Raw genomic sequence first — 11572 nt, 5'->3', positions numbered from 1 at the left:
ACGGTTTTACAAATGAACATGTACCGGTACGCATTTAAAATGTGCAAGTTGTGATGATATATCGCTTCTGTCTTTATTCATAAATGAGGGATACTAATTGAAAGTATCCCTTCTTAATTTTTTCACCTTTTTTTTTTTGACCTCCCAAAAAGGGGGGGGGGCGCGGCCCCCCTCCCCTAAACCCGCCCCCCTAAATCCGCCCCTGGGTTCCTCGGTCTGTGAAAGTCCCTCCCTGGTTCACCTCTCTTTCGAAATCCTGGATCTGCCACTGTTGATTTATTATATAATTATTTTTGCGCTTATTTATAATGCGTCTACTGCAATTTTCACTTTATCCTCTCAAACAGTCCTAAGAACGTTCAGAGTGTGCTACTTCACAGGGGCTTCGCCCGCCCCCTTGACCCCGCCGGGGTCATACGTAATTCGCATAACGGCTTCCCCCTTTCAAAATCCTGGCTACGTCCCTTGGCCTGTTTGAATTAATGGTTTCTGACACCCTTTCTAGACCCTATTTTTATTTTTGTTGAACCATGGAGGTATCATACTATAATACATCCATGGTTGAACGGATTCAATAGGCCTACTGTATCTATTTCAATGACCTAGTCTTATGACACAGTACTTCCTAAACATCAGGAAGTGTGACAAATTATATCTCTATCAAAGATACTAGAAATACAAGATAGAGTTCTCCACACAAAAAAAGTGTTCCACCGTGTTCCACCGAAATGCATGGTGGGAATTCGGAAAATGGGACGCCCCCTACAGCTGGATCTAAAAAAACTTGTGCCAAACTTTCGTTACAAGTCGTCGCGTATTTTATTATCAATTCTCAACAAAGATACTAGATATAAAAACAAACTGGAATAGACACCCAGACAGTGACATCGGTGAATACATAACCTCCTTGGTGGCGGTAGAAATCGTTGCTATTATCCAAATAATACACAAAACAATTAAAGCACAATCATGAATCAGTAAAGTAAAAAACAACAATACAGCGCAGAATCGCATGGCCGGACGCACTCTAAGTGAAAAAGTTTTCCTCCATTAGTGGAAAAGGAAGGGCGCCTTTTGCGTCTGGATATACTTAGTAACAGAAGGGCGCCCTGTACGTTGGGCACGAAGTATAGGAAACATGCCTGGTTAAAAAGAAGGGCGCCGCCTACGTTGGGCACGACTTCCGCCTCATTTTTTACAATGCGAGAACTCTATCTTGTATTTCTAGTATCTTTGTCTCAGCTCTATGGACAAATCTTACTATATTGTCGTCACATGACAGTGTGAGTGAGTGAATGATAGGTTGGGGAAGGTCGAGCGAAGAAATCGGAGAAGGCTACTACACAAAGTGATTTTTTTTCCGCATTATTATTAATCAATATGGAATGGGATCTTCTGCAAGGAACGTCTACACATTTGAAGTTTAACACTTTTTACCTTTACCAGTATTATGAATACAACGGAAATATATGTTGAAGACAGGGAAATGGAAGGGATACATAAGCCAGGCCCCTGCGATAATTCCGAAATCAGGTCGTCAGGCTCAATCATGAACGGTGGGCCTGCTGGACTGCAGTCACATTACACTGATGGGCTAGGCCTAGGCCTAGATGATGTTAGGGTGAGAGGGCGAAATACTTCTCCACCAGATCTATCACATACAGAGGAGTATTATAGTCGATCTAGCTTCCAGGCCGGAACATACACTCGATTGAACGATTCGAATAGAGACTTCTTTATCGAAGACGATGATGAACCGTTGTTAAATTTGGCTGAAGTGGAGGACAACAACCATTGTCATTCAGCTCAAGAGGAATATTCCAATCGGGGTGCAAGGAATCAACTAATTGTGGCCAGCGTTATTTGCCTTGTTTTTATGATTGGGGAATTTGTTGGTAAGTTAGGTTAATGCCCATTTGTAGACAGACACCTGGGGCAGATGCAGGATTAGGTGGTAGGGTGTACGTGTGTGGCTTCACACCACCTTACTTAGCCCCACCGTCCTACTGTATGGTTGGGCGGGGTGGGGGGGGGTGGTAAATTCGAAAAGTTTTAAGAATAAGGACCTCTCTAGTCTAGGTGTCCAGAAATTGCACTCTCATACCTTAAAAATTAAAATCTTACCAGTAATTTATATCTACAATACAATACATTACAACAGTTATTTTTCTTAAAATACAATTTTAGGGGGCCAGGGTGTGATTGCACCCCCAGGACACAGGTTTAGGCCTACTCATGAATCACATATATATTTAGATAATTTAAAAAAAAAAATAAAATAAACTATAGTTTCCACAATCAAACCTAGGCATAGCCTCAAGAGCTTACTTAACCAGCAAACCGTCTAGCCGTCTTTTGGACGGCCAACAATTATTTAGGACGGCCACTTTTACTGTGACAGCTTACTACTCAGCTCGGCTGACGGCCTATTTGTCTAGCTAAACCCTGCCTAGCCTATACCTTGCCACACAACTTTGTGAAGTCTGGAACTGCATACAGTATGAGATGACGTCATTTGTAATCGTATTCTACCTTTGCTATACCGTAAAGTTTTTTTAATTGCGCAGATGATTACCTCAAAAGCCAGCTCAAATTTGTTTGGAAAATCGCTTACCACATTGTTTATGTAATAATAGGTCAAAGCAAAATTTGACTGATTTATTTACCAAATTTTTGAGCGGAGGATATATTCCAGTCGCAGGCCTTACAGTAGTAGTATCATGCAGTCTGGTATCTTTGTTGTTTTGTTTTTTAAATAATGTACCTTGGTAATTTTTAGCGGTAGATTTAGGATTTAAGATTGGGAGTGGCTAAAGGTTGTTTACAGTGTGGGGGAGGGACTTGTTTCTTAGAGGCCCGGAATACACTTTCCTGGATTCTTAAGAAGTCTATAAAATGACAATAATTTCTTAAAATTCAGGGATTTTTTTCTGTGTTAATATAGTATATGATGATACGATGATGATTACATTGGCAGTGGCTCTGATTAAGTAATGGGGCCTACAGTAAATGTGAGAGAAGTATAATCATCGCCACCATACTGTAACATATTTCCTTGTGGCTTTAACTTTTTTTTTTAAGTTTTCGTAGTTGTTTTGTATTGATTTAATCAGGTATTTTCATGAAGTAAAAAAATTGGTTTTTTTTAATGATGATGATATGGAAGTGTAATTGATTCATTTTTACCCTGCAAAACCTTTTAATTCATACTGCAAAAGATTTTCAGTTTGCATCAAGACACCATAATTAGGGGCTCTCTCCCATACTGCACACATGCAAACTTTCATTAAAGAGTGATTACATGTGGTTTTATTTCTCCAATTAGGTGGTTACTTAGCTAACAGTTTGGCTATCATGACAGATGCTGGTCATTTGTTGAGTGATTTTGCAAGCTTTATGATCAGTTTGTTTGCATTGTGGCTAGCAAACTTGAAGCCAACCACTAAGATGTCATTTGGTTTCTATCGAGCAGGTAATACACTAACTTATGATATGAATTTGATCAATCTTTTTTACGTTACAGTTTAGATAGCTGAAATAAAATAGTAATAATATGCAGAAACATTGACCCCAATTACATTCTACAATTTACATGCAGCGATTCTAATGTACTGTACTGTAATACTGTACACCACTACCATTACAAGACTACAAACAGGAAAATTTAATAATTTACATTAGCAAGTTATTTTGAATATTTATTTATTGGCTTATTCATTTTTCCAAAAACACCCTTTTCTCAATACTACAAATAGTAATCAGGGATTTCATTAAGGTTTCGAGTAGGAGGACAATGAGCAAGAGTTACAGGAGACTGTCCCCCAGTCTGGTATAAAACTAGCCGGCAAAAAAGCTGTAGTAACCAGTCGAAGTTGCTGGCTGACTGCTACAGTACTAATGAAACCCTGGTAATCATAAGAAATATACGAAGAATAAATTTTAAATGTATATTTTAAAATTAATAAAATACTTAAAATAAAATACTATTTAATGAAATGAAACTTCAGTATATTTAAATTACACTCTCTAGTTTTGGTTTCATTAATAATTATAACCACAACCATTACCAGAGGACACATCTTTTAAACATTACATGACTACTTAAGAGAATATTTTTTAAAGTATCTAGAACACATTAAATGTTGTAATCATCGAATTCACTGTACATCATTACATTATTAAAGTCATGCACAGTCCTTAGGACCGAAGCTTAGTCCACACTGTCAGGTTTTATGTGTCAATTATTCTGTAATTTGCCCTTAACTACCGGTATGTAGGTGTGATATGACATCTTGCCCATACCTGTAAATGGGTACTACAATTCACATAATTTTACCCATTAAACTTAATGGCGTGTTCTGAGATAACTGTAATGAAAAAAGTGAAATTCTAGATAAATTTGTTCAAAGTTCACTTGTTTGTTTTTTGTTTTTATTGGTTTCACCACACACAACATAAATAGTACAATGTATTCAAACTTAACTAACATTACAAAAGTAGATAAGAAAAAAAATATATACATATATATATATATATATACATATATATGCATATACATATGCATAACTGTACAGTATAATATACACTCACATCACGAACTAACACAATCAAAGTAGATTGTGTTAGTTCGTGAAATCACAGTAGCGCGTCAAAACGAGCGCGTATTGGTTGTCAAGCAATTTTGTATTCTTTTCCACACAAAAAGTCCTTAACAACAACAGCGCGTATTTTGACACGCTTTCTTAATTTCACGGACTAACACAACCTACTTTGATTGTGTTAGTTCGTGATGTGAGCGACGATATATACTGTAAATTAGATATTAAATAAAGTTCACCACTCCTTCATTACCACCAAAGAGAAAGTGAAATATTCAGATATATATTTATCTATGAACGTACTGTAGAATCTAACAGAAGTCGCTGAGTAACCTTACAAATGAAAAATTTATGAATGTAAAAGCAGGAAGCAATACTGCCCCACTATGACAAAAGGATGGTTGCATGTACACAAAAGACCTAATCGGATTAACAGTGATAAGAGAATAGGAGCTGGCTAATACAAATGTGTGTTTCTTAGTTATTCAAACCAATGCAAATGTCATGGTGGGGCAGAATACTTGTTACAATTTAGTCTTAAATAGAATCTTTGAGGGGTGGATCCAGAATTGCTGTCCCAGGGTGTCACGAAATATCAAACACCAAAGTGGGATGACTTAGTGGGATGTCCCGTTGGAAATGCTATGCGAAGTTCTGCCCCATGGAAGCTGTGGTGTTTGAAACATTGCTCAAATTAAGAGTCTGTTGTAAATTCTAATTCTGATTCATTTGTTTGTGCTTCTGCAGCTGGCATATTGAATCTGTTCCTATCGCATTTGGATTTTATTTTTCAAACAAACTACCTGGAGAAATCAAGAATTTTTAACTCAAGAAAATGCTGTGGTTTTGTTTCTGTATATTTTTTTTATATGTTTCAAAATAAACTGTTACTCTGGTATTTTTCGGTCAAGAGTAGTCCCACTTGGACTTTCAACCTGCTTGAAGAATGTTAATGACTCCAGCATATTAGCCTGGTTCACGGTCAAGTGTAGTCCACCTTGGACTTTCAACCTGCTTGAAGAATGTTAATGACTCCAGCATATTAGCCTGGTTCATGACAAACTTTCATCTAGATATAGATCCACTTTAACTACAACAATCTAAAAACTGCAAAAAAAACATGACAGAAAGGTCCATAAAGTATGTACAGACGTTTTAATGAGAAATAAAACAATATTTTGTTAAATGGGAGAATGCTAGCGATTAAAATATTTTGGTTTTTATGGAAGGTAAATTTAGCTAGGGCCTAGACGTCTACTACTATTGCGGTAGACCACGCTGCTGCTCTGTCGGATGGTTCGTACTACCTTGTCGCCTATATTAATGGCAAAGGATAGCTAGGCTAGGTAGTGGAAACTGACACCTGATCTACAGTAGTTTACGAATTTGTCAATATTTTTTACGAATACCCCTTGGTACTAGAGGTTTGTAAAATACAGTAGACGTTTATTAAACAAGCCTTTCCACCGTGTGACGTCAGGCGGCCTCCAAGCTGGTTGGCTGTTTATCTGGCTCTAACTTGGCATCAAACGGAACTAGGGAAAATCGTATCATATTTCTAGATTTAGATATTAAGTTGCTTAACTTCCTGAACCAGGCTATCATTTGTTTGGATAGTATTAAATATTTATTTTAGATATAATACCTGCTAATATTAGAAGGCTTAGAATATTGATAAGGACATCGCTATCAGAAGCAATAGTGTTTAATTTGAAGCTACATTATCATTGATAACAGTGTAATACGTAGTTTGATTGTCTAATCAACAACATATTGCAATTCTCTTTCTATTGGCCCAATAATTATCACCATTCAGGCCATTTGTAGTACTGAGTAAAAAAAATATTTTTAAACTAATTGTACTGTATATTTGGTAGATAATTGTTTGTATTATCTCAGTAATGTTTTACTTTGAATATCAGTGTACCAGCAAACAACCAGAGGGCGATATTTGGCTTTTATAGCAAAATAAAAAATTTGAAAAAAAGCCCCCCTCCCTCCCTCATCACTTTTCCAGCCTAGATGGGGTGATAAATCAATAATATTTTTTATAGGGCCTAAAGCCTCAACAATACAACATATAAATTACCGCTTGTTTTTTTGACATTCAAGAATCTATCTAGTATTTCCGATATAAAAAAAATTTGATAATTGATAATTGAGTAACTGTACTGATAAATGCTTTTGTTCATTCTGAGAATTCTAAGCAAAATCTGTAAGTTTACAGAATGGAGACTGAAATTTCTTAACAGAGGCTAGCAGAACTTAAATAAAGAAAAAATTATATATTTTTTCTTTTCTTAATGTTTCCAATTTTTTCAAAGAAACATGTGCTCTAAGTTTGATCATGGAGGTTTATACCGCCATGGTTTGACTAATACAGGTATGGAAAGATTTTTTTTTTTCCTATGTGCTTTGCTTTTTGTGTCTACAGACTGCCCCCTCGGGGGAAAAGAAACTATGTTATGATCTGGCAGTTAAAGATAAAGGGTAAATCCGGTGGAGTTGCATGATGGGTCATGTGTCATCTTAAGTACCTTAATTACTGTACAAAAGTCATAAATAAAAATACAACACCACACATTTCCCGATAGACTTGCCACAAGTCCCCTATTATTTTTCTTTTCTCATTCTGGACAGCACCACCAACGAGCAAGTAAATTTTGAGACAGAATTATCTGAAAAAACATAAATCGAGTATGGGACGCCTAATACATTAGGTATGGTGCGTAATAAGTGCAATAAAAAGTGAGTAACCCAAAATTAGGGCCTGGAACCCAGGCTAATTTTCTAATAACAGAAGCCCATGTGGATTCATGATACAGTAAGGCAATATAGGGCGTAGGCACACGCTCCCGCTGGGAGCCTATGTTTTTTTTTTATATCCCGGAGAACATTTTTTTCATTTTGTAGGACTTAGCAACAATATTCTAGAGGTAGCCTATTGTTGTTGTATATCAATATTTTGCAGCCTGGTATCCCAGGAATGTACAACAGGTGTGTGCTTTCTTCATTAAAGTTCGCATTTGCTATTCCAAATGTTATTTGTACGCTATAGCCCAACAGCTTATTTTTTTTTTTAAATTGTTTTTTCCCCAAAATGCCTCTGGGACATACATGTTGTCTCCGACCGCTGGTCACGTGCACTTTTTTTTGGTTCTCCCACCCTTCCTGGTGCCTCTATACTTCCCAAGGACACAAGGAAAAATCGGCACTTGCAGTGCATGCACACCAAAGCTTTATCCTTCATTGCTTCCGTGACAATATGTTCTCCATTTTTTCTTAGAATTATAAATTTCATGGCCTTATGCATATGCTGTAGGTGAAGTAAAAAGTACTGTAAATCCGTTTTGTACAAAGAGATTAAAATAAGTATTACATACTGCATTGTTATGGTGTTATTGTCACTTGATGCAGGACAAATAAAAGCATCTATGACCCTCAAAATTTCCCCTCAAATACAAAATTACAATTGAAATCCTACACCTTTTTTGTGATTGCATTTGTTTGTTTGGCAGACTGCTTTATGCTATAATTGATAGGAAAATAGTCCTTAGTACAAATACTGTTTAAGCCTTGTGTACAGAAAGATGTTTGCTAGCTTCAGGGCTTATGGGGCTTGTTGGATTGACCCTATGCTACTCTACATCATCTGTGTTAGTCTTTTTTAGTATTTGGCTAGCATCCAGGTAGATTTCTCCGGTACCAAATATTTCTTACCCTATCCACAATGATTTATTAAAAATATTTCATGTTCAAATTCTGATTAATGTAATTAGCTACTTCCTAGAGGTGAAATAACTTTACAAGAACATAAACTTACCATGGTCTGGTACAGTCATGCACTTACAGTAATTGGCAGCATTAAACAAATATGATTTTATAAAAAAATATATATATTGAATGATTCTTAAAAATTAGCCAAATTTGACGTTATTGTATAACATTCTAACTCTACTGTACCTCAGTACAACATATTTTTTTTAATGAAGTCAAATAAAAATCCTACATAATACTGTATTGATGTGGAAGCAGTGGGGGGTGGCAGAGTTTACCCTTTTAAATAGAGTAGTCATTATTCAGTTGGGGTGTATATCTGCTGATTTTATCCAGGGGTGAATCAAGGGTTAAAGGAGAAAGGGCCCCCCTAAAAAAAGTATAAAAAGGGAGGGAAAAAAGGAAAATGAAGCAGAAAGAGGGTCCCACAGTACTCTAAAACAAGCTAATAATATTTTATTTAAATCCCATGTACCGTACCAGTGTCGAGGGTCATGCTTTCTAAACAAAAGTCTCAAACACAATTCATCTGTTAAGCAGTTTTGTACTGGGGAACATGCACACCAAAGCTTTATCCTTCATTGCTTCTGTGACAATATGTTCTCCATTTTTTCTTAGAATTATAAATGTCATGGCCTTATGCATATGCTGTAGGTGAAGTAAAAAGTACTGTAAATCCGTTTTGTACAAAGAGATTAAAATAAGTATTACATACTGCATTGTTATGGTGTTATTATTTATCACTTGATGCAGGACAAATAAAAGCATCTATGATCCTCAAAATTTCCCCTCAAATACAAAATTACAATTGAAATCCTACACCTTTTTTGTGATTGCATTTGTTTGTTTGGCAGACTGCTTTATGCTATAATTGATAGGAAAATAGTCCTTAGTACAAATAATAAACCTTGTGTACAGAAAGATGCTTTCTAAACAAAAGTCTCAAACACAATTCATCAGTGAAGGCAAGACTTTTTTATACCTAGCTGCCTGCCATAAATGATATAAAAATAACATTTTATTTTTGGCTAATTAGTGCACCCGTCGCTACGAAAAACTGGAAATTTCAGAAAAAAATAAAAGTTTGTATTTATTTTTATTACACCCGCTGCTGCCTTGAAATCTCCAAAAATAAGATATGCATATTTCTTTCTAATTATGTAAATTTAAAGCATTTAACCACCCCAATACAGTGCTACACTATTTACATTCACAATTAAAATGTTATTTTTATTTTCTCCTCTTTCTGGAGGTTTTTGGCAAAACACTTTGCTAAATAAGAAAAACAATTTTTTTTCCTGTCCTCTGACAATCTTTAAAAAATCTAGTTAGTGAAATAATGTATAAAAAAGTCTTGCCTAATCATAGGTGAAAAGAAAGTTTGTCTTTTAATTTTCAAGTGAAATGTATTACAGTAAACCAAGTCATTGATTAAAATACAGTACTGATTGTTGTTATTTAGGTTTAATAACTTAGCACTGTGTTAAATTATTTTATTCCTTCTGTTTCAGAGGTGCTGGGAGCAGTGCTCAGTATCCTTATTATCTGGGTTCTCACTGGTATACTTGTGTACTTAGCTGTCCTGCGGTTTATACATAAAAACTTTGAAATTAATGCAGACATCATGTTGATCACTGCAGGCTGCGGAGTCTTCCTCAATATAGTGTAAGAATAACTATTAATTTATTAATATGGATGATGGATGGATTTATTTGGTGGAAACACCATGAGTAACCCACGAATGTCTGAAGAAGACTTATTTCTAGTGGGGTCCTGCTGGTGGTGATATTTGGCAGTACAACAGGAGACAATCCCCAACTATTTTCCGAAGTGTGTACTGCATTCTTTAACGTGCACATGGGCTATTTTGCACATGGGGGCCAATGGATTAAACGTCTCATCTAAAGACAATGCACTTTTGAAACTTGCATTTCAGCCCACCAGCTGAGATACAAGGAGAGCAGCGATGGGAATTGAACTTGAGATCTAGAGATCTCAACTGTTCAGCACGCACACACACAGTGGCTACCACCAGATTAGCCAGCTGAGCCAGCTGCTTTCAATATAAATTTAATAGTAGATCTTGTTATCTTCCTTGTCTTTGTATTTTATGCGTTTTATCAACGAAATAAATTATATATGATTTTCATGTTTACTATAGCAAGTTTATGAATGCTAAGATATAAGATAAATTAAATATAAAGTCTATTATAAATATAATGTCTAACTACTGTAAGTAATAATATTCTTAGATACTATCAGGAAATATTTGAAATGAAGTACAAATTGCTGACAACAATCATATTGTTAGTATAAACTTTAAATACGAGAAAAATGGATAACTAGAGTTTATTTGAATACAGGGTATCTACAGTATATGCATCATGAATTCGTTTGCATATTTTACAGCTGTTTAAATTCCAATAACAATATTTGTGCAAGTATATATAACACTGTTTTATTACGATGAATTGGTTTGTGATCGTGCTTTTCAATATCTTTAAAGTGATCTGGCAAGCTCTGTAGCTTGACAAATTTGAGAACTATGAACTTGTTTTTCATTCATAATACCAATGCCCTTTATGATACTATATATTGTGGCTGTTTCATTGTGATGAAAATGTTTTCCAGGTATGATCCGTGGGCGATCAACAGATGGTTTTAAATATTTACTAGTTGAACTTAAATAATGTACAGTATGACTACATTTATTATTAATTACTCTGGAACAATCACTATTGAAAGAAAGGGCCTCAAGTTGATTTTTTTTTTCTTTTTAACACAGTAATATTACGAACATTCCATCTTTTTTTTTTTTTGGTAACTTTTGTTACTTTCAGTAGAGTAACTGGGAGGCTTTAGTGTATTTGGGCAATAATAATAGATAAGAATTGTACATACTGTAAATTAAGCCATGGACTTGACCTGTATCTTGGCAGTTAAGATGATTGCTTTTCCCGTCCTACCCTTCTAAGTTCTAACGCTTCAATAAACTTTTTTTTCTCACAATAAAAACAGCTCCACTCCCTAACAGTGGTGGCACCAGCGGGGGTAACCCCCCCCTTCCCCGGCCAGAGCTGGTTGGGCAGTCTGACCAAAAGGAAAAAAAATGGGCCTACACAAAGCCAACACATATCTGTCACAGTCTGAGAGTGCCATTTCCGGCCATCCAGAGGTCCCCTCCCAAACCCTCCCCT

The 11572-nt window shown here is 35.8% G+C and overlaps 1 protein-coding gene across 1 annotated transcript in view; it reads left to right on the top strand.

Moving 5' to 3' along the window:
- The first annotated feature begins 1261 nt into the window (after positions 1-1261).
- LOC117108042 (zinc transporter 2-like) overlaps positions 1262-11572 on the top strand; it is a 13880-nt gene continuing 3569 nt past the window's right edge. Inside the window, exons 1-3 of the mRNA XM_033249889.1 lie at positions 1262-1895; positions 3326-3472; positions 9887-10041. Coding sequence (XP_033105780.1) covers positions 1451-1895; positions 3326-3472; positions 9887-10041 — 747 coding nt within the window. The 5' untranslated portion in view covers positions 1262-1450. The remainder of the gene's footprint in view (positions 1896-3325; positions 3473-9886; positions 10042-11572) is intronic.

This window comes from Anneissia japonica, unplaced genomic scaffold (assembly GCF_011630105.1).
Source record: "Anneissia japonica isolate Jap-2015-1 unplaced genomic scaffold, ASM1163010v1 scaffold287960_len3192837_cov198, whole genome shotgun sequence".
Taxonomy (NCBI): Eukaryota; Metazoa; Echinodermata; class Crinoidea; order Comatulida; family Comatulidae; genus Anneissia; species Anneissia japonica.
This window is presented reverse-complemented; position numbering and strand designations above follow the sequence as displayed.